Raw genomic sequence first — 24,618 nt, forward strand, 5'->3', positions numbered from 1 at the left:
GTCCAAGTTCTTCACTATGTTCTGTGTTCCCCTAGCTTTGCTCCTTCTGGATGCATCATCAGAAAACCCAGGACTGAACTTTAGGAGTGATTGTCACACAGCATGTTGTGGGCTAATGAGGGTTGTCAGTCCACACTCCCTACGGAGATCCGATTCTTGCTGCCCTGTCAGCATTCCCACCAAGTTCTCCACTCCTCCTGTCTGCAGAAGACCCACAACAGAAGGTTCCTGTAGCCCTGGATGAGCCCACAAAGCCTGATGAAACTACTGCCTTCACAGAGAAAGTGTCTCCAGGGAGCATCAAGGCTGGGCAGGATAACAGCTAAACAGCTTTAGCTATGAAAGCAAAGTTTCCTTGTTCTTTATCTGTTAGGATTTCCCCAAACCAGGAGCCTCAGCAATGACTCACTTGCACAATATCTTTCTTGAGGATCCGATCGAAACTCAGCTGGCTCATGGGATAGACAGGCTGCCACTCCTGAGCTTTCTTAGTAGCCACCAGCAGATTGGAGATTTCTGTGGAAGACAGTAAGTAGATAATTCTGAGCAGGGTAGCAAAGGTCTAAGATCCCAGTGAGCAAATGTCTGCCAAGCCATTTGGGGCTGCTGAACACGTATTCATGTACTTGTTGGTTCAGTCATTCAATAAATATTCATTAGGTACTTGATTCCTGCCCTCCAAGAGCCCACACAGGCTAAGAACAAAGCCAAAATTAATCCAATAAACTCAAAAGGAAAGCTACAATCTGGGCAGCTTTGCCCCTGTCCAGGCTCAGGGGCTCTGGGGTTGACACAGCAGGATCTGTTCTGGTAAGAAGAGGTCAGAGAAGGTTTCCCTAAGGAAACACAATTTTAAAATCTGAGAATAGAAACTCTAAGAAGGCAAGGACTGTGTCTACCTCCTATTCTACCTCCATAGCTGGGTATATAATAGGTGCGCAATAAGCGTTTGTTAGAGATGTGAATGAATAATCAGGGTATGAGTCAAAGGATGAAAGCTGAGGAGGGAGGAAGCAGCAGTGCATTGGGTAGGGAGTTACAGGGACAAAGCAGGAGAGTGAAAAACACTGGTTTTGTGCAGAATATGGCAGGTGACCCACTGAAAGGCTCTGCCTGAACCTTCCAGACTCCCAGCACTGCCTGACACTACATGCTTGCTGAATGTACAGATTATGAGCAGACCTCATCCCTCAAATTCTATTAATTGAAATAGCAAACTGAACACATTATAAAATCTGCTGGGCCAGGGTCAGCATAAGGTAAATTGAATTTATAATCCATGGAAGCTGCCTTCCCACCATGGAGCCACAATGACCTACAAGGTTATTGCTGGGCAGGAGAACACCTTCCAGATTTGGACAGTAGTGAGGGCATTCTGGGAACCCCTGAAGAATCCCATCAATTAGCTGCTGAGCCCCAAGCTGGCACAGTGGGCCAACTGACTCGAATGTTGTCTTTCAAAACCTCACTTCCCTGCAAGGCAGAGTTTGTTTTTCCAGCTCACATTTTCCTGACTGCTCTCCCTGTGCCAGCCACCATCCTAAGAGCTTACACACATTAACCTCTTTGTCCTCATGACAATCCCATGAGGTATATGGTATTATCATTCCTCTCTCAACGTTTAGGGCAGAGAACAGAGATTTAGAGTAAACAATTTGATCAAGGTCAGGCAGCTAACCTTGACAGCGAGCCCCAGACTTAGGATTCCCACTGAAGCCAGGGATGGCTCCAGTTTCTTACCTTCCCAGAGCACACCTGGCCCTAGAGGGAGCCAAAAAGTGGGTTCAGGTACAGGCTCCCCTGTTATCATACCCTGGGTACTCTTTCCAGAGTCTACTCTCTTCCATTCTGTTATCCTGACTCCACCCTGATACCCAGGTAATATCAGATTCACGCAGGCGAGAGGACTGCCCTGGTGGAGAAAAGACATCTAGAAAGGGCCCAGGGAATTGCTGAAGCAGTAGAGCAGTTTGGCGAATCAGAGAGAAGGATGGAAGCAAGGGCCATTTATGGACTGACTATCTACATGGCTGTTTCAGAGAACATGGCACTAGGGCCAACAGTGGGGAGTGGGCAAAACTGCTAAACCTCCATGAACCTGTTTTCTTACTAGAAAAATGGGGGACACAGTAGTGCCCCACATTAGGCTGCTGTGAGAGGTAAATGAGATAATGCACACAAGGGGCTTACTTCAGGGCCTGGTGCATAGTGAGTGCTGCAGAACTGATGGCCATCGTGGTTATGACTAATTTTACATCTTAGCATCTTTATCCTTGTAGAGCTGGTTGGCATTAGTCTGCAGAAGTCCTCAGCATCAGAGATGAAGCATATAGAAATAAAGCACCAAGCCCAACTCCACAGATGAGGATATGAGAGGTACGGTGGTGAGTGGGCCAGTGAGTCCTGTGGGGCCTTCCCTTCTAAGATGGTGGCCCTCAGACACGGAGAGGGGTGGTGGGGCTGACAATGCACAAGGAATGTGGACTTACTTTACTGTCACGCCCACTCTGAGCATCAGCCTGCTTTCTCTTTATTCCATGAGCGCTTTGTCGGCAATATTTTCAAGTGAGAAACCCAGGCTGGAGTCTGACTGTCAGTACCTTGCAGTTAAGAGGGCAGAGGCACTAAGGAACTCAAAATGACATTCTCTTTAATTTTCATGATTTCACCACTTCTCTAATTTGCAGGGGGCAGAGGGAAGGAGAGGGCTTCTGAGGACCTGCATAAGGAAGCCTCACACACAGGGCTTGTTGTTACTGTCTCACTCCCAGTCCTGCCCCTGTCCTCTGCTCCCCTCCCCTCCCCTCCCCTGCCCAGTACTCTTCCTCACAGGTCAGGCTACTTGCCCCAGAGTCCTAGGCTAATGGCTGCACCTTGCACCTTCACAAAGAGGGTGATGTATGGGAAAGACCACTGGAGCTGGAGTCAGAAGATGTAAGTCCAAATTCCACTCCTCCTTTACCTACATAAATGATCTTAGGCAGGTATAATGGGGTAACAACATACTCTGGGTTGTTCTGAAGATTAAATGACTTAAAGTATGAATGACCCTCAAACAGTGCCTGGCAAACTATAAACATTATTCACGTGGTGGTAGCCATTATCATCATTATTTGTCACTACTATTATTATAACTACTACTACTGATACGACTAGCTGTGTGGCCTGAAGCAAGTCACTGAATATCTCTGAGCCTCACTTTCCTCACCTTTATAATAGCTACAAAGAGATACTGTATGGATGAAAGAAATGCAGATAGGCATGTAAACAGCTTGGGACTAGTAGCTACCCACCATATGGTAGCTACAGCTGTAATTGTTCACTTGACAAATATGCGTGAAGGCCGATTCTGTGCTGGGAGCTGTGCTTCCCATGAATCAAAATGTTAAGTGACACTCTGATCCCATCTTAAGAGCTCATAGTCAAGTGTGAGAGACAGGCACTAAATACATTCCGTGCAGAGTCCCTGCAGCCTCCACAGCAGCCATGAGAGAGGGGTTCACTTCCATCCCTAGGCTTCTCCCACCACAGCTCCTGGCTCCCAGGTCCGGGTGCATACGGTGCTGTCTACTCCAGGGAGCTCCCCAGATGATCTCTGCAAAGAGACCATGGCCAGTCACCCATCTGCCGCCACCTTCTCACATCCTGTGGCTGCTGTTCTCCATTTTCCTAACCTCACACAGAGACCAGTAATCCCTATGAAAGTAAAAACCGCTTCTAAATATCTAGAAGGATAGAGTACATGAGTAAATAGCATTGTTGGGCTTTAAGGTCTTACTTCACTCTAAGGTCTCACAGCCAAGGACAGATGTGTTTTTACCTTTGTGGAACATCTTCAAGCACAAAAACAAAGGCAGCAGTTACCCCTGAGGCTGGCAGGAAACCCTATCTGATCAAACAGAACACACGTCCTTCCTCTTTCACCAAGTTCAGTGGCAGTGCCCTGCTAGGAGACCAGAAAGTGACTGGTCAGGAACCCAGGCCCCCTTGTCCTGGGGCTCCTTCGTAAAGACTTGGACGTAGTCCCCCAGAAGAACAAGATATACTTCGGGCAGAGACTCCTCACAGTATCTTGGCCACATGTTTTGGAGCCTCAGGAACAACTGTGCTGTGCTTTTCCAAGGCCTGAGCTCGTGTAAGAGATGGGTCTGACAGACGCAGGGTAGCACCTTGTGGAGGGGGAGCATCAAAAAAACCAGTACTCCAGGGATCTGGTGTTTTGGGTAGACCTGGCACTCAAACAGTTTTTTGACCTTGATCTTCAATCAGACCCACTTCACTTCTCTAGGTCTCAATTTTATCATCTATAAAATGGGACCCTTGAGCAGGTAATCCCCAAAGTGTCCCTGCAGTTCTCACATTCTCAGAGGTGATGGACCTACCTGCAGGGGATTGGTGACACTATTCATAGGGCTTAAAAAAGAGCAGCTGAGTTCCTTGCCCCTTCTATCCATGTTACTCCCTCATCCTCCCTCCCAGGACTTCCCACTGCCTGCAGGATTATGTCCCAGCTCTTTGGCATGGCATCCAAGGCCTTTTATGACCCAAAATCTCTCCCCTTCCAACCTCCCCTCTCCCTTCATTGTAACTTCACTGAACACATTAGCCTCCCAGAACCTTTCTGCAGTCTCTGTTTTTCCTGCCACTTCACCAGTACAACTGCTCTGTGGAAATGCCCGTATCTAACTGTCAAGCTCCTGCTCATTGTCCAACACTTGGCTCAAGATCCACTTCCTCCATGCAGCTTCCATGCCATGCAACTCAAGGATTTTGACCACCTGCTTTTTTGCAAGCCCAGGTCTGTGGAAACCTCATATACCTGCAACATTTTTCTGCATTACACTGGAAACCCTCAGAGAGCAGAGACTGGGTGTTAGGCATTTCTGGTTCTTTGCATTTAACACAGGTGTTGGCCCATAGAGGATGTGCTAGGAACTTTTCTTAGATAAACTACTAACAGGGGAACATCTAGAGACATTTTATCTTTAAGAAGAAAGAAGTTTCTGCTTACTAATCCTGAATGTTCCCCCTTCTTGCAACCTAACTGAGATGCTAAGAAAAGGTGTAGGTCTTTTCTATAGAAAATGCTAACACAAGGAATGAGATTTGAGTTGTGGAAAGACTTGTAACAAAACTCAATAAAAAACACCTAGAAACTGGGAAGGGGCCACTTCTTCACACCAGCCAGCATCTTTTGGTTGATCTGGGTCTTGGGGTGTCACCAGGGTACAAAGGGTAGCACTGATGGACACGCTGAGCTATGGCACAGGGAGACCAACCTCGGGGCTTGGGCTGGCAACACCGCTTCAGCACAAAGCTGATGTTGTCCGTGCGCAGAATCTGCTTCTTGAGGTGGCTCATGAGGTCCCCCAGACTGGGGAAGCTGCGGTCTGAGCCATGCAGGCTGTAGCGGCCCTTCTGCACCTCAATCTGAAAGTTCTTGAACTGTTTCTGGCCACCAAGCATCTGCCATTCAGGAAAATAACAAAAAAACAATTTGTTTTAAAAGAGTCAGGCAAATGTACCCATGGTTTTGTAAGATGTTAACAAGGGAAGCTGGGTGATAGGTATATACAAACTTTGTATTATCTTTGCAACATTTCTGTAAATCTAAAATTCAAAAATAAAAAGTTTATTATAAACAAGTAAACAATAAATAAATAAATAGTAAAAGGGGGTCTAGGAGAACACGCTGGTAACAGGGAGCTAACACAAGGGAGAAAGCATAACAGAGCAGTGATCTCCACAACACCATCACTGCTTTAGACCTGTAAGATGTTCATACAGGTATCAACCTCACAGGATTGTTGCTACGATTATATGACATGGTGCATGTAAAGAAACTTATTGAGTCTTTATAAAGGTTAGCAAATATTATTGTGCGTGAAATAGTAATTACTAGCAAAACTAATCCAGGAATGCCCTGAAACTGAGCCCTTCCAGACCATGGGTCTATTTGAAGAGAAGCATCCTGAGAAGTGGTAATCAGCTATTTGATCCAGTTCAGTATTCCATGGAGCAGAGGAAGTACAGACAGAATTTTTCCTTCATGGACACTTTTTGTATAAAGAAAACTATTTTAGTGGTTAAGAACAGGGCCAGAAAGATCTACTTATGGTGTAAACTAGGACAAGCTATATAAAATCTTGATGCCTCGGTTTCTTCACCTGTACAACATGGATAAATACCACCTATCTCACAGGGCTGGACTAAGGCTTAAATGAGAATGCATAAAGAATTCAGCACAGTGTATGGTGGTGTATGATTCTTGTTTTCCCCAGGCAATCCGATGCCAGGACGACCATGTTACTGAATCACTGATATTTTTGGTATAGCAAAGGTCAACTCCACCTGAGAAGGCTGGGCTATCTCATGCACTGATCCATGTTAAAAAATATGAAACTTCCTCCAAAGACTGATGAATATAGCAGAGAGGCAACCTGCCAAGGCTACAAACCTGGTAAGTTCTGAGACACTGTGTCCATATCAGCCATGCAGACTTGCTGTACAGAACACCCCAGCAGGTAGTGGCACCCAGAGACTTCACTCAGGACACCTGGAAGCACTGGGTTCCTTCTACCATTTCCTCTTCCCACCCTTGACTGAGTCCAGTCCTTGGGGGTTCTGTAGGACTTTTCCTTCTGGTGACTGAGGTCTACAATATGCTAATGTGCTGACTTCCATCTTGCATGCCCACCCTGCCCAGTTCTCCCCATTCATGTTAACCCAATCAACCCTAGTGTATTTATATGGACTAATTATGTAAAACTCATTGTCTTTTAAAATATTCCTTTTTAGGAGAAAAAAGGTGGCAGAGTAGGAAGACAAGGCAGAAACCTCCTCCCACACATATATAGACCAAGGAAGCCACTCCAGCAAATACAACCAGCCCTGAAAACAACCTGATGACTGCAGAACAGACCACCTACACCTGGGGAAGAAGAGAAGACCACACAGAGAAGGGTAAAGTGGCAGAGCCACAAGTGATTGGGACCCAAGCCCTTCCCCCATCCCACTGCATAAGTAGGAGGGAGAGGAACAGAGTGGGGAAGGGCTAAGCACTCAGAAACTCTGCACACTTGGCCTTGGAAATTTGCTCTGGGAATGTTAAGTCCACATTGCAATGAACTTTGGTGATTAATAGGACTGGACACCACAGAGTTGGAATACTATGGGAGGCTGAGACTCCTGCCTCTTTTGGAGGACAGGCATGGTCCATCAGTCCTGCTGAGACCCAACATAGAGGCAGCACTTTGAATACTTACAAGCAGTGGGAAGAGTGCCAGAGGGGCAAGGGTTGGAAGGAGCGCTCTCCACAGGAGAAAAGGCAGGTGGACGACACTTCCCTGGCCCTCCTCAGCTGAACTGGTCAGAGGCTCACAGAAGCCCTAAACGCTCCATGCCCTTTGCTGGTAGCTCAGCCCCAAGGCACATCTCTGCACACCTGCCTGCCTGCCTGGCAGGCAGAAGCAGACTATCTCAGGTTTCTTGGCCCTCTCTCAGCCCAACTGGGGAGATGTCAGCAGGAGCCAGCTCTGAGATATCCTTCCTCCTTGCAGGTACCCAATCCCACCCCCCACCCCTGCCTACCCCATCAGCCCAGCAGCACTGTCATTGCTGCAGGGCAGGCAGAGGGTGGCACTGCTCACAACAATCCGAGAAGCCACTGCTGGGATCACAAAGGGGCCAACTAAGGCAAATTGCCCTCTGCAGTGGACTGAGATAGGTCACTGCTGGCAGACAGAAAGGCGCCCCCTACAATAGCCCACCAATAGCAACTGGTGCTTTGGTGCAAAGAACAATCAGGCACTGGAGAGTAAAGAGTCTTAAACTTCTGGGCACCACAGGATGCCTTCTTCATAAAGCCTTAACTCTCTAGACTAGGAAACATAGTGGATCTATCTAATACAAAAGAAGAAACACAGAAACACAGACAAAATGAGGAGATAGAGGAAATACGTTTAAAAAAAGGATAGGACACCAGAAAGAGGCCTAAATGAAATGGAGATCATCAATCTTCTTGATGAAGATTTCAAAGTAACAGTCATAAATTGTTCACTGATGTGTGGAAAAGTACTGATGATCTCATGGAGGACTTCAACAAAGAGAAGAGTTGGAAAAGAGCCTCTCAAGAGCTGAAGAATATAGTAAATGAAATGAAAAATACCATGGAAGGAATGAATAAGAGACTGCTGCAGGTAGAGGAGACAATCAAGGAGCTGGAAATTAGAGAACAGGAAAACAACGAGGCCAAGGAACAGAGAGAGAAAAGAATCTCTAGAAATGAGAGGATGCTAAAGAAGCTGTGTGATAACTCAAAATAAAACAATATTCATAAAATAGGATTACCATTAGGAGAATAGAGACACAAAGGGGTAGACAGTCTTTTTGAAGAAATAATACCTGGAAACTTTGTCAATCTGGGGAAGGATATAGACACCTAAGTCCAGGAAGTGCAGAGTCCCTAACAAAAAGAACCCCAGGAAGACAATACCAATACATATAATAATTAAAATTACAAAGATTAAGGATAAAGACTGGGTACTGAAAGCATCTAGTGAGAGAAAAAAGATTACTTATAAGGGAAACCCCATCAGGAAATCAGCAGATTTCTCAGCAGAAACTTTAAGGCGAGAAGGGAGTGGCATGAAATATTTAATGTATGAAAACAGAAGGATTATCATTATCAAGTAAGAATCCTCCACCTAGCAAGACTATCATTCAATACTGAAGGAGAGATTAAAAATTTCCCAGATAAATGAATACTGAAGGAAATCACCACCACCAAACTGGCATTATGGCACATAAAGGGACTTTCTGTAGAAGGAAATGTTCTTAAGCCTAAATAGCTTTCACATGTGAAAATCAACCCACAGTAAAGGTAGTAGGCCAATTACTTACCAAGAAGAAGTAAAACCAACTATACACAAAATCAGTCAAGGAACACACAAAAAAATGCAGATTATGACATCTACTACATAAATGAAAAAGGAAGTCACAATAAATACCATAGAAAAAACAAAGAATTATTATAGAATTTATGAAAAATTATATGCCAATAAATTGGGCAACCTAGAGAAATGGACAAATTTCTTAAAAAATACAACCTTCCAGGTAAGGTTGTATTTCTGACCCAGAAAGAAACAAAATCTGAACAGACCAATTGCCAGTAATGAAACTGAGCTGGTAGTCAAAACAGTTCAGGTACAGATGGCTTCACAGCTGAATTCTACCAAACATGTGAAGAACAGCTAATACGCATCCTTTTTAAAGTATTCCAAAAAGTAAAAGAGGGAATATTTCCAGACTCATTCTATGAGGCCAGCATCACTCTAATATCAAACCAGACAAAGACACTACAAAAAAAGAATTATACACCAATATATCCGATGTACACAGATGCAAAAATCCTGAACAAAATATTAGCAAGCTAAATTACAAAATACATCAAAAGGATCGTCTATCACGACCTAAGTGGGACTGATTCCAGGGATGCAAGGATGGTACAATATTCATAAATCAATCAATGTGATACATGCACATTAACAAAAAGGATAAAAACCACATGATTATCTCAATAGATACTGAAAAGGCACTTTACAAATTCAACATCCATTCATGATAAAAACTCTCAGCCAAATGGGTATAGAGGGTATGACCTCAACATAATAAAGGCCATATATGACAAACACACAGCTAACATACTCAATGGCAAAAAGCTGAAAGCTTTCCTCTAGGACCTGGAACATAACATGTTCACTTGTATCACTTTTATTTAACACAGTACTATTGGTTCTAGCCACTGCAATCAGACAAGACAAAGAGATAAAAGGCATCCAAATTGGTAAGGAAGAAGTTAAACTATCATTATTTGTAGAGGACTTGATATTATACATAGAAAACCATAAAGACACTACCAAAAACTATTATAACTAATACCTGGATTCAGCAAAGCTGCAGGATTCGCAATTAATACACAGAAATCTGCCGCATTCTTGTATACTAACAATGAACTAGAAGAAAGAGCAATCAGGAAACAATTTCATTTATGCTTGTATCAAAAACTATGAAATACCTAGGAATAAAACTAATCAAGCAGGTGAAAGAGCTGTACTCTGGAAACTATAAGACACTCATGAGAGAAACTGAGAAATGCACAAATAAATGGAAACCTATAATGCTCATGGGCAGGAAGAATTGATATTGCCAAAATGGCCATCTGCCCAAATCAATTTAGAGAGTTGATGCAATCCTATCAAAATACCAACAACACTTTTCAATGAACTACAGCAAATAATCTTAAAATTCATATGGAACCACAAAAGAGCCAAATAGCCAAAGCAACCCTGAGAAAGAACAAAATGGGGGGTATTACACAACCTGACTTCAAGCTATCCTCCAAAGCAATCAAAATAGTATGCTACTGGCACAAGATGGACCCATAGATGAATGAACAGAATAGAGAGCCCAGATATAAACCCACACATATTCAGTCAATTAATATATGATAAAGGAGCCATGAATATACAATGGGAAAAAGACAGTCACTTCAATAATTGGTGTTGGGAAAACTGGACAACTACACGCACGAGAATGAAACTGGATTATTGTCTACCTCCATATACAAAAGTAAATTCAAAATGGATTAAAGACCTAAATGTAAGCTATGAAACTATAACACTCTTAGAATAAAACACAGGCAAAAATCTCTTGAACATAACCATGAGCAATTTTTTCCTGGACACATCTCCTCAGGCAAGGGAAACAAAATAAAAAATGAACAAGTGGAACTACATTAAACTAAAAAGCTTCTGTACAACAAAACCATCAACAGAACAAAAAGGCAACCTACAGTATGGGAGAATATGATTTATCTGATAAGGGGTTACCATCCAAAATATATAAAGAACTCATATGCCTTAACTCCAAAAAAGCAAATAACCCAATTAAAAAATGGGCAGAGGACCTGAACAGATATTTTTCCAAAGAAGAAATACAGATCACTAACAGGCACATGAAAAGATGCTCCACATCACTCATCATCAAGGAAATGCACATCAAAACCACAATGAGATACCACTGCACACCAGTTAGAATGGTCACTATCCAAAGGTAAGAAGTAACCAGTGCTGGTGAGGATCTGGAGGAAAGGGAATGCCCTACACTGCTGATGGGAATGTAAACTGGTGCAGCCACTGTGGAAAGCAGTATGGTGGTTCCTCAGAAAACCAAAAATAGAAATAACATGACCCAGTAATTCCACTTGTGGCAATTTACCCAAAGAAAACAAAATCCCTAATTTAAAAAATATATGCACCTCTATGTTTACTGCCACATTATTTACAATAGCCAAGTTATGGGAGCAACCTAAAGATCCATCAATAGATGAATGGATAAAGAACATGTGGTACATATACACAATGGAATATTATTCAGCCTTAAAAAAAGAAATCCTGCTATTTGCAACAACATGGATGGACTAGAGGATACTATGCTAAGCAGAACAAGCCAGGTGGAGAAAAACAAAATACCATATGATTTCACTTATTTGTGGAATTTAAAAAAGAAAACAAAACAGCAGTAGACTCACAGACACTGAGAAGTGACTGGTGATTATCACTGGGGAAGGATTGGTGTAGGCAGGTGGGGAGGAGGAGGGTGATGAAGGGACACAAAAATTCTCAGTTGTAATATAAGTTGGTCACAGGGATGGTAGTACAGTATGAGGAATATAGCCAATGATTTTGTAACATCTTCCTATGTTGCCAGACAGTAACTGCATTGGAAGGGGTGAGGATTTAATAATATCGGTAAATGTTGAACCACTGTGTTGTATACTTGAAACCCATATAAGACTGTAAATCAATGATACTTCAATTAAAAAAATGAAAAAAATTCTTTTCTTGTATTTAAACATATTGCATGAATAACAAAGGCATGTGGCCTAGAGAGGTAAAGTGAACAATTCTGACTTCTATCTTAGCCTGCAGGCTCTTTCTCACATCACTCCTGGCTTGCATCTACACTTGAGTCACTAATGGACATCGCCACTTGTCAAAACATGGGACAACAATTTGTCTGTTAAAATGTCTTAAGCTACCATCTGGAGAAAACCGTGTTAGGCCAGGTTACCGAGCTAGCCTTCTTGGCACTGGTCTTTACCAGTAAATGCCACAAACTGCCATGGCTCTTGGTCTGTGATGTCCTTGACACTGAGTATAAAATAAACCACTCTAAATAATTACTCTAAATTTTCCAAGTGCTTATCCTGGTTTTCTGGTCCTGTTTCACCTTCCAGGGCCATAGTGGACCCCTCCCACAGGTCTCCTGGGAGAAAAAAAGGGTTCACTGTGTCTGGCTGTCCAGAAGCAGTCTCCTTTTGGAGAGCAGGTTGTCCCTTTCAGAACTCTCAGGGATTTTCTCAGAAACTCAGGCTTTTCTATTCCCATTCCCCAAGCTGGCCCTCTCTACAGCAGCTCCCGGACTGGTTGCACTGGGCACCCTGTAGTCACATGGCTTAGCCCAAGCCAGGGTCCTGACTGACCTCAGACTTTTCAAAGCAGGTGACGGTCATGAGAATGTTGTCGAAGTCAGTGCAGCTCCACCTTAGCACGTACATCCCCTCTTCACCTCCTTCTTGCCGCAATTTATTGATGGCATATTCTGTGCTGGAGGGAGAAAGAGGCAAAGGGAGAAAGAGCTCATACCAACAGGAACACTCTAAACCCCATGCAAAATCCACTTCCCTGAGTAGCCTCAAGTCTTATGATCCCATCACATTACCTGTCCTGGGTACAAACGTCTCTGATATGCTACATGAGGCAAGCTGGGATGCTGAGGAGCCCTGAGATGTTCAAGTCTTCAGGGTCTAGAAGAGGACTCCACCTGCTACCTAAGCTGAGTCCTGTTCATCTTCGATTTCCCCATACATCTCTTTCCAGCTCTAACCAGAAGAGCTCCCCAATGGCCAGTGATAGTTTCCCATGACACAGTAGTAGGGGTCTCTCTACACCATCCCCAGGCAGCAAACTAAAACCTGAGCCCCCAGGAAGGCATGAATTTGGGGTTCTCCTGTTCACTGCTGTATCCCCAGTAATCAGAGCATGGCTGGCTCACAGGAGCTGCTCAATAAATAAGTGAATAGTTGAATAATAATAAACACTGAATAAAGAAACCAATAAGGATTAGAATGATGTCAGTAGGGAATATCTATCTTACATTCCTTTGTATCCCCAGACCAATCAGTCCTGGCACATAGAGCAAAGTAAACTGCTAAATAAAACCATGCATGAGGTCACTATACCTAGTGAATAGTGGGTGCTAAGTGTTGGTGAAAGAGGGCTGATGTGGTCAACATGCGTTAGAAAGGCAGAGACCAACTGCTCCATGGTCTTCAACACCTTCATGGTTTTGCATATGGTGATGCCTCACCTGGGATACCCTTTCCCCTCTTTAACACCTGGTAAACCATCACTGATTTTTCAAAGTTTAATCCGATTTTAATGTTGCCCACTCTAAGATGGCACCTTAGGCAGTGAGTGTTACCTTCCACAGAACATTAAATTCAAATAATTCAACAAATATTATTGAGTGCCAGGCCCTGCTATGGGTGCTGAGGAAAAGCAGTGAGCAAAGTAGATTGCCCCTGCCTCTAAGGGGCTCATAATATGGGCAGTGAGGGTTGGCAGACAAAAAGCAAATGGACACAAAAATAAACATAGTATGTCAGAAAGTAGTAAATGCCACTGAAGAAAAATAAAGCAGAATGAAGGAGCTTCAGAGTAAGGGTGTGGAGGGGGAAGAAGTGTGGCTATTTTATAGAAGGTGGTCAGAGAAGATTTCACCAATAAGGTATCTGAGTGACACCTGAAGGTGGTGGTGACTGTTAAGATCTAGAGGAAGGGCATTCAAAGCCAAGGGAAAAGCAAGTGCTGTGGCCTTGAAGCCTAACTGTGGTTGGGATATTTAAGGGGCATTACTATAATGCTCAACCCTTTGCTCTTCAATTCTTTGTGTGTCAGTCTCTCCATGAGCCTATGAGCCTCTCCAGGCCAGGGATCACCCCACTAACAAACTACCTGTCCACAGGTAACCAGGACAGGGAAGAAGGTGGGAACCGTGCCATGTGGAAGGCAGTTGAAGAGATGTTTCCCCAGATACATATAGTCTGGGAAGAGAGACTCAGAAGAAACAGCTGCTATTGTCTTGTAAGAGGAAGCAAACTGAATCCGTGTTGCTTCAAAGAGCAGAACTCAAATGGCAGAAAGTAACAGAAAAGCAAATTCCATCTCCATATCAGGAAGGAATGCAAATCTGTAATTGCTACAGCTGTAATCTACTGGCTGCCTCATGTAGTACTAAGTACCTCATCACCAGAGGTATTTGAGTCCTAGTTCAGGCTACTAGTTTTGAGATGCAGGTGTAATGAGACATCCAGTAAAGCCTCTTCCAGATCTAAGGCTTGGTGAGTCTCACTACCATTTATCTAGTACTTTAGGGCAAGCTGACTCAGTATTCCCTTACTTACTGGACTACCTGATGTTGAGACCTGTGTTCTATCTTCCTCTGTGTTTGGCACAGTAAGGGGTTAGGAAATGCAGCACTTTGTGGTCAGCTATGGAGAAATGAGGGAGCCAAACTATGTGGAGAACCAAGTAAGAGAGAAGACGTGAGGTTCTGCTGACCTAGGTAAGAGATGACAGGAAGGCCTGACCAATAGACAGCAGGCCTGGAAAAGATGGCACCAAGTAAGTACTAAACATGCTAAGCTGGCCCCAACCTGAACAACAGATGACACCTGTGTCTAAGGAGGCTACACTCCCCATCAGTGACATATGGATTCTTCTCACACCAAAGGCAACTGATAAGGTTTTAGAACCAACCAGATTGGACCATGACAACCATTCTGTATGTTGTGGACAATCAACGGGGGAGCCACATCGGTGCAGAGGTAATGATGGGCGTCTGCTGTAAGCCGGAAGTAGCCGTCTACCAGGGACACAAAGGACAAGGCCTCCTCATGGGAATAGAGCTTCAGTTCCTGGTGAGAGAGAAGAAATTCCCATAGTTACATCATGTGCCTACTATCTTAAGCAGCTGACTCTAGGGGGAGGTACATAGTGTGAAGATACTTAAAACAGTGGAGAATGCATGACCCCAAAAGGAAACACTTTTTGTTGACAGTAACTGTACCCTTTGCATTTATACAGGATTCTGACTGTTCATCACACTTTCTCACTTATTATCTCCAAACTACCAGAGAAGGTACAGAGCATTTGTGTGTGAGGAGGGGTGGAACAGGCAGCTGTGGCAGGCAGGGGCCTGTGGAGAAGCTGCCACCTGCATCCACATGGGAGGCGAACCTGAATCAAGGAGGCAGAGGTAAAGAAGTGGAGGTGGGAGGAGAACATCATGAGCAAGTGGTATCCAGGTCTTGGCACTAAGCAATGGTCAACTCAGTCAGCATTATTCGCATTTTGTATAAAAGGAAACATAGGCATAGGTGCATCATGTCATACACAGCTGGTCTAGAAGGTGGAACTCCTGGATTTTAATCCAAGAATGGTCCCAGACAATGATGATGTTGCTAGATTAAGTCCAGGGACCTGAGGGTTTGGAGGAAGTGGAATACCTTACTCAAAGTGCGAGAGGCAAAGGCGAAAGTGAAGAAGGAGGAAATTCCACGGAAGGAAGCTTTTCAGAAAAATGCTTAGAGGTGAAGACAGGTGAATTTTTCTGTCTCCATCATATAGATCTGAGCAGAGACTGCCCATCTGAATGGAGCCATGAGCTCAACCAGAACACCTCCCGGTGAAGGAAGATATGTTAAGCCATGATTTAGAGCTTTGATTTGCAAAAATATTTAAAAACACTCGAACCTTCAGAGAGCAAAATGACACTGAGAATAAGACCTTTGCCATACACTGGAGAAAGGAGAGGCTGGCAGCAGAGAAAAACAGAGAGAAGAAGATCAGTAAAGGGAATGGTTGGATATAAGCAACTAGACAGGATGGATGTAACAGGGCCTAGTGATAGTTATAATGCCAAGAGAAAGGGTGACTCTAGAGTTGTGAGCCAAGAAGGCCAAGGCCAAGCCACCATAGGGATGGTAATTCAGGAGACTCTATGCTAAGTGTGCTTCCTTTCATATGTTACCTGGCAGCCACCTGCAGATCCCCAAAGAGCAAATTCAAGATGGTCTGGCCATCTTCACCCAGTCACATATAAACGAGACCATGTAAGCACTTAAGTTCCCTGAGAGCATAAGTCTGAATGAAAATGGGAGATGTCAAGGAGATGCAAAGAGAAGAGATAAAACAAGATATACTTTGATAACATGCTAGTATCATGCTTTCCTGAAAGACCAGCAGCCAAAGTACTGCCTGATCAAAAGGCTTGGAAATCTCATGGCTGGGAAGGGAACAGGGAACAAGATAAAGAAATCATCACAAAGTAATAACCCACAGGTTCCAGTGCCAGTTTATCCGGATTCAAATCTATGTTTAAACATATGTAATAGTCATTTTTATAGGTCAAAAATTGTCATATATTGGCAATTTTAAATTGTTTAACTTAAGAGCTGTATGATCTTGAGCAAGTTACCTAACCTTTTTGTGCCTCAGTTCCTCCTCTATAAAGTAAGAAAAACCATACACCCACCATATAGGGTAAGTATGAAAATGAAAAGAATTGTTATTTGTAAAGTATTTAGAATAGGAAGAACTGGGCACACAGTAAGAGCTAGTATTTGTAAATGAAAATAAAGTAACAAGGAGAGCAAATGTTTCTCTCTTCCTGCCTTCCTCCTGCTCCCCGCACAGTCGCTGCCCCATGTGGTCAGAGTGCGCTCTGACTGAGAGGACAGGTGAACCAACTGGGTGTCTGGCTTGACTTTCAGCCAGGCAGGATAGGGGCTGGCTCACAAAAACTGTACAGCTGCCTGCAGCTTCTCCTCCTCTGCTCTGCACCTCAGGGTTTGGCCACGTTGAAGAGCCAGATCACAAAAGTGCCAACTCTCCCTCACTAGGGTTTCTGGGGAAGAGAATGCCTGGAGCTGGAACTGCCACTTTCTCACTCTGTGACCTGTACACTGACCTGTTTCTGCACCTTGCCATGAGTCCCAAATTCCTCCACTGGAAATGGAGCCAAAATCTCCATATCTAAGGTTCTCATAAGGACTAAGTAAGACAATGTAGATGCAGCATATAACATGGTCTAATATCAATAATATGCTGGATAAATAGCACTTATTTTTATTTTCTCCCTCCCTCCTTTTTCCATCTTCCCACTAACATATCTCCAGGCTTTTCTACTCTATTTTTTTACTACAGTTTCCTGATGAAATTAATGTTATGTTTATTGTTTTTAAAAGAGGACTGAGAAAACAAAAATTACTCATAATTCTACCATAAGTAATAGCTGTTATATTTGATTATTTTTCTAAGAGCATATGTATATGCATAACTTAAAAAAATTTTTTCAACAAAACTGGTACCATTGTATAGTGTTACACTGTTTTTTTCCTATTTACAAAGCATTTTTTTGGATTATTAAAAAACTCAGCAATTTTTTAATATAATATTCTACTATTCATGAATAGTGATTTATTCTCACTTTCTATTATTTTATATTTGGGTATTTTCAGTATTTTGACTCTGCAAATAATTTTGGGATAAACATTTTCATTCACAGACCACTGCGTGCATTTTTTGTTTTTAGAAGACAGATTCCTATGTCCTGAATGGAGAAATATATAAATATTTTCAAGGCTTTTAAAAAATGTTGCCAAACTTCTTTCTAAAAGGTATAACAAAAGACAAGTTACTATAGATGTAAAAGTGTGACCATCTGTCCTAAACCATATCATCAGATTGTTTACCAGCACTGAGGGTTGGCTGTCCTTTGGACACAGTATTTGCCAAATTTTAGGCAAAGCCTGGTATTTCCCTGGTTTTTGACTGCCTTCACTGTGAGAGTGCCCTGCCTCACCAACCTGTCCTCTCCACGTGCTGTCAGCCATGACTTCCTCGACACAAGTATGTTTCTTTTGGCAGGTTCCCACTTCCCCGACTAAAACTGGCCTGCCTGTCTAGATTATGTCCTCAAGTGATACCAGAAAAAAGGAAGTGAGACAGAACACCCCTTCCTCTGTCCAAGTGCCTGAACCATAACAAGGATGCCCCTGTGGCCACAGCCACCAGCCTGACAGTCTGCTGAGTGCAAAGGGGGGCTTCCCACGAACCTCATCCCAGATGACCCCCCCGCCCAGCTCAGCAGAAAGGCTTTTTGTAGGAGCCCTTAGGAGAAAACGCTGACATTCACCAATCTTTCCTTCAAATCTAGTAACCTTTCTGAATTAAATATTGATCCTGAAATGTCTTTGGGAGAGCAGCAAACCCTTAATCAGATACACATTTGCAAGACAAAAGAAAGGCCCTAGAATATGGCAGTGTAACTTAAAAATTGACATTGATAATGTCAGTGTCAGCAATAGGGACTTTTTGGCTTAAGTAAGTAAGACAGTCATCAGATTTTTTTGGGGACAGGAACTCGGAAAAGCATGTGCTATACAACTGTCCTCAGAAAAGCCTCCCTCTCCTCACCAGATCCAGACTGAATCACTGCTGGAGCAAACTTACCATTTTTTTGTTGTCCTGCTTATTAATGCTGACCACACACTCCTTTATTACAATGTGAGTGATTTCAGGGAAGTAAGAAAAATTGTTCCACTCTTCCCGGATTTTGTTTTTCTCTTCATCCTTCTTGTGTTTATTTTCCAGTTTTTTCCGTTTCAGTTTATTTTTTTCCTTTTCAACAGTTATAACCTGATAAGATGCATAAAAGACACGGAATTAAGTTGGCTCATTTTCCATTGGTAAAAGGTCAGTGCTTCTGGCAAACCAATGCAGGGCCTACATCTGTGGAAGAGAAAGCCGCTGTGCCCGGTTTTACACAGGAATTGGGAGAGTTAGCCCCATGGGTTTGGGATCACAATTTTCAGTCCTATCTTGGGATTTTACACCTAGAAGAGACCTTATTGAGCACACTGACTACACTCTTATAATCTATAAAGTACAAATAAACTCAGAAAGGGAAATAACTGCCCACTAAACATGCACCTTTAAATCAGGTCCCCTCACTTATGGAGACTGACGGTTGGTTATGTTTCAACACATGCAGAGAACATGTTCTTCCCAAAAATGACTGGACAGAACATGGGCTCTCTCCTTTTAGAATCGGTCACTAATTGTCTTGACTTTGTAACAACATTGAAGTCGGAATTTTGAAGAGAAAGTATGCTTGAATAATAATCCCATGCTTGAATAATCTAGTGAATCATATATGCCCAACCAAGTTTAAATATTTTGTCTTGCAGACTAGAGATCTGGGGTAAGATCCTGCCTCTGCCAGTTACTTAACTAGTTAGGTCATCTCTTTGAGCCTCCATTTCCCCCTCCATAAAGCATATATCTTACATCTTTATAAGGTTCTTTGAGGGTTAGGTAAGTTATTACTATCAAAAATCCTACCATACAGAAAACACTTGATAAGTGTTAGGCATTGTTATTACAGCAAGAGAATAAAACAGGAGGAGAAAATGAATCTCACCTCTACTTTACTATTATTTATAATAATAACAATAACATAATCTATAATAATTTATGCCACACTCTGTGCTGCTAAGTGACATTTGGTTCCCCTCAACGACCGTACAAGATAGATATAGTAAGTATCTCCATTTTATAGATGACTAATATGTGGTTGACAGAGGTGAAGTAACCCTCCCAAAGCTATATAACCATAAATAGTGGAGCTAGAATTTGAACCAGATCTATTTAGGTTTAAAAACCCATGCTTTTAAACCACTCTACTCTATTGCCTCATCCAACAAACACTTCAAAAAGAAGCTTAAAATTGCAAAGTCAATTATTCCATTTCATTGAGCCAGACACCTAAGTTCAATTCTTGGCAATTGCTTACTAGTTAGTTATAACCTTGGGCAAGTTTCTTAACTTCTCTCTACCTCTTTGTGTTCATCTATAAAATAGAAATAATGATAGTATTCCCCCCAAACATTATTTCAAAATAATATATGAGTTAATATGTGTAAAATGCTTAGAAAATACTTGGTACATCATAAGCACTCAGTAAATGTCTGCTATTATCATATTATTATACATTATATATTCTGTGATTGTATTTCTCTATTTTCCTAGAGAAAACTCAAAAATATTTAGATCTACTACTGCACAGACACAATAAAAGATGAATGATACATGGTCTCTAGCCTAAACAGACTCAGCTGACAGGGGTAATGAACACGCAAACAGGTAATTTCAACAGGATAAACAGAATACACCATGTGACATAGGATGTTCTGTTTTGATCAGACAACTATTACCACTCACATTTGGTTTCTGCCTCCACTGAATTCCAAGATTTCCAGTTACCATCACTTCATAGTAGAGAATGTTTCCACTGTCATTTGGATGAAATCGATTCATCTCATTTTCTGATGAAATCACTAACATGGAAGTCTCAAATATTTCAGCACCATAATGTTTTGTCAAAGTTTCCAAGGTAGCCAGGTATTTCACCTTCAGGTCATGTGTGGACACACTGCTGTCACAAATAGTCTTGTTGTTAAATTCCTTTAGGAAATCCTTGAAAACATTATTTATCCGCATCCTGGTAAGAAGGTTCCTCTGTCTGATGGACTTATTCAATGTTTCTGGAATATATCGCTTGTAGCTAAAAGTAAACAGGAAAAGATAGCTGTTTTTCATTTAAGGTTAGCAGAGATGAGTTTAGAGGCAACCTAAGTCTATAAAATTTCCTTCCATGTGTTGCCAAATGAGAAAGAATGATATACTCCCAGAGGGTCTTAGACGAAGTAAGCACTGAGGATGATTAGGAGATGGAGGTCAATAGGGATTGAAAGAGAACAGAAAAGTAGAGGATCTACATATTTTACTGAAATGGGAATTCCTATAGGTATCATCAAATTTTGTGGGATACAAAGATAGGCAGCAAAATTGACTTATGTTTTTGCTTGCTAGTGTCACTGCTTCTGTGCATATTAGTACTCACATAGATACACACTGCTATTAAGATTTGACATCAGAGCACAGTCTGAACTGTGTCAAGAGTGATTTTAGATGCCTTGTGTATTTTACTTTGATGTCTGTTTTGTAATTTCTCTATAAAGATCACATAATGTTTTTAAAAGAAATAGGAAAAACACATAAAAGCTAATTAAATACAAAAGACTTAGTGTCTGCCATGTGAAAATGTCCCAGGTACAGTAAATGGATCAACAAGTAAACTGAAAGATTAGTTACCCACCCAGCTGCTTATGAGAGAGTATCTATCACTAACAGAATTTCAACAAACTGATATACTGCTAGAGCAGGAGCCAGTTTTAAGCAGAGTATGAATACCCATGAAAGAAATAACGAGGGGGCCAAGCAAGTATGGACACCCATCTGCCTTTTATTCCCAGCTGTCCTGAGACAGGATCTGGCACAGGGTAATCCCTACTGCATGAAGAGTTTCCTGACAGTGGGAAATTGTGAAGTTTGGAATTTGTCCCTAACAAATATTGTAACTTTCTATGATTAATGTCATGAAGAGGAACATCAGAGGACAGTTGTCATTTTTTACTTTAGCCTCATGAAAAAAAATAAAAAGGTGGTGACCAGAGCAAAAGCCTTAGAAAAAAAAGAGAAAGTAGCAGCCCAGCATATATTTAATTAGTCCCTGCATTACTGAGGAGCAACTTGGGATCTGCTCCAGATGCTGGCCAAGGGCAAGGAGATACAAGAATAACCTTATAAAAAGATGCATGTTGCCCATCACAAATAGTACAGCTATAAATAACTTCCTATTCAAAATGAGACTGTCTTCATTTATGACAATCACAATAGCTCACAGGTAAAAAAAATTTATTATGTATCATAGATGGGTGGAAATTATGCAGGTTGAGTATTCCTTCACAAAGACTTAATTGCAAATGATATTTTTAAGTAAATGTGATTTTCTTAAGGTAATAGTTGATTATTCTTCATATCAGGATTAACAGCTCTCTACTGAACTCTAGTTCAGGATGTGGATGGTGATAGCTACCTGTAGAGCTACACTGACACGGGTTTTAAGATGAGCTCAGTACAAAAGGAAAAAAACGCAGTGATAGCAATATCTAGTTAGCATGGGCCCAGAGGGAAGGGAGGGAGTGTAGGCCACTAATTTGACAGGCATTTTCAGCCAAGAACTTCCACCCGAGCACAAATTTCTGAGGTAACTGGCCAACATTCAAAATTAGGACACAACCACAATTGTGCTACCTTTAATAAATATTCTAAAAACAATACAGACTCTGTAGAGAGCAAGGTTAGCCAAAAACTGGCTGTGGTTAAACTGAGATGTAGGAGAACATATAAAAATAACACCATCCTCACAATGAATTCTTCAGCCAGCAGGAAGGTTTACCTGATGTCCTTGGGCAGTTCTGGCAACTGCATCTTCTTCATCATGGCATAGTGGGAGATGGCCAGGACAGCCATTCCCAGACACTCATTCTCGATGTCGTGCCCATCCTGCTCAGTCTTGGGGTCTCGAATGGGAGCCAGGCATTTGACCAAATCATACTGCCCCTTTGGAGCAGAGGTGAGAAGAAATGAACCACCACTTAAATTACAAGAGTCCACCCATGTTTCTGGTCTTAAGAGGAAGGTTCCCCACACAGAGGGGTGCTACCCAGAAAAGCAGTACAGCAATGAGACTAACAAGATTTATAGTTTCTCTGGCACCAAAGTTCTTTCTCAACAGCTAGGCACAGGGGGCCTGGGATATGTTGTCTCCAGGTTAATTCATTCATTTAACAAATACTTAATAAACTCTATGCTGGATAGTAGTGAACAACACAAACACATGAAGCCCCTTCACAGGGCTTACCATATAAATGGTGGCAAAGAGTGGCTTGTACTAGGCTTGGACTGCACCAGGGCAAGGGAAGGTAACAGCTGGCTGGGGTCTGATCCTTCATTAATTCCACAAATACACAGTAAGATATCTTAGTCTGGGTGTATACTCACAGGGCAACACATTCCATTCTGATGTGGATTTAGAGAAAGGGGAAGGAATGTACATTATACAGTACATCACTACCACACATTAAGTTTTTTCAACATCTCTTGTTCCAATAGTGAAATGAACTACCAAAATATAACCCCTAATAACTGTTGGAGGTACACAGTATTCTAAGAGCCAGTGAGGGCTTCAGAAGCAAAAAATAAAAGTTAAAAGCAGTACCCATACCACCTGCCTTATACAGAGTAATGACGATAATGTCAATGCTAGCTCCCCTTTATTAAACCCTACCCTTGTGACAGACATTGTCCTGGATTCATTTTATCCTTTAACCTTCACAACAGCCCTATGAGTTGGATGCTAACATTATAATCTTTATCTAAGGCACCACCAGGTTAAATAACTTCATTCACTCACTTGGTAATTATTGATTCCTGGGAACCAATTATGGACCAGATGCTATCCTAGGAGCTTGACAGCAGTAAACCAAACCACATCCCTGACCTCACAGAGATTCCATTCTAAGAAGAAAGAATAAACAAACAGAAATACATAACATCTGACAATTACAAACGTCAAAGTCAAAAGGAGAAAGTGGCTGGAGAAGCGAGGAACCTAGTGAGCAGTGGGGTAGACAGTCCACCCTAGATGTGACTCTAGAGCTATGGTTTGTCAACGTGGGGCTACTGTCACACTCAATATTTATTAACTTAAACTGTATGGAAGTCTAAGGACTGTGAGTTCTTTAGCCTGTCTCTAGCTTGAACAGGGGTGGCTATGACATTTGGGGTTGGTGTTCCTACAGAAGAAGTAAGACAGTCCCTTTCCCTGAAGGGACTTCACTGCTTTTGGATGGGGGGGGGGGTCCTCACCACTAAAGTTTCCCTTCTTTCCAAGATAGGACTTCCTGTTTCTCCCAGGTAATAAAAGAAGCCTGTCCACTTCCACAAACTACTAAGGACTAACAACGATAATCTGTCATCAATGAGTAAAGAGCAGAACAAAATCTGAAACTACTTTGTTTGGCTGTGACTTTCTGTAAATGTCACTGTACAACTCAGTATATTACACCGCAGCCAAGTCATTCCTGAACCTCTGAAAGGTCAGACTCTACTGAGCTACTTATTCACTCTTGAAGAATGGCCTACATATCCTCTCCCTAAGAAGGTAAAAGAATAAATCTCAGATATGAATATATAAAACTGAGAGGTTGAATTAAGGAAGATCAATCTGAAAATGGGCAATTCATTTTATTTTCTTCAACAGCATCTGCCCAGGGCTATGCATTTCTCTGCTGTCTCTAAGGCCAGTTCTAAGGTATGTATGGAACAGGGATAATACACAATCAGTATCTAAAGCTCTACAATGGAATATAACTGTGACACAGAAATCACATGTGTCAAAGTATAGCCTAAGGAAATAACAAATAGAATGCATAAGTAAATATGTACATGTAAGGTTGTTCACAACAGCCTGTAACAGTGACAGCATAAAGGAACTTTGAGAGAAATGAAAAATGTCCAGAAACAG

General features: G+C 42.1%; 1 protein-coding gene across 1 annotated transcript in view; it reads right to left on the bottom strand.

Annotated features, from left to right (window-relative positions):
* JAK1 (Janus kinase 1) overlaps nucleotides 1-24,618 on the bottom strand; it is a 133,231-nt gene that overhangs the window by 14,076 nt on the left and 94,537 nt on the right. The window contains exons 6-12 of the mRNA XM_037024378.2: nucleotides 22,489-22,652; nucleotides 20,409-20,751; nucleotides 18,639-18,824; nucleotides 14,883-15,040; nucleotides 12,545-12,668; nucleotides 5,280-5,466; nucleotides 410-516 (exon numbers count right to left, since the gene is read on the bottom strand). Of these exons, the coding sequence (XP_036880273.1) occupies nucleotides 410-516; nucleotides 5,280-5,466; nucleotides 12,545-12,668; nucleotides 14,883-15,040; nucleotides 18,639-18,824; nucleotides 20,409-20,751; nucleotides 22,489-22,652 (1,269 nt within the window). The remainder of the gene's footprint in view (nucleotides 1-409; nucleotides 517-5,279; nucleotides 5,467-12,544; nucleotides 12,669-14,882; nucleotides 15,041-18,638; nucleotides 18,825-20,408; nucleotides 20,752-22,488; nucleotides 22,653-24,618) is intronic.

This window comes from Manis javanica, chromosome 4 (genome assembly GCF_040802235.1).
Source record: "Manis javanica isolate MJ-LG chromosome 4, MJ_LKY, whole genome shotgun sequence".
In the NCBI taxonomy this organism is placed as follows: Eukaryota; Metazoa; Chordata; class Mammalia; order Pholidota; family Manidae; genus Manis; species Manis javanica.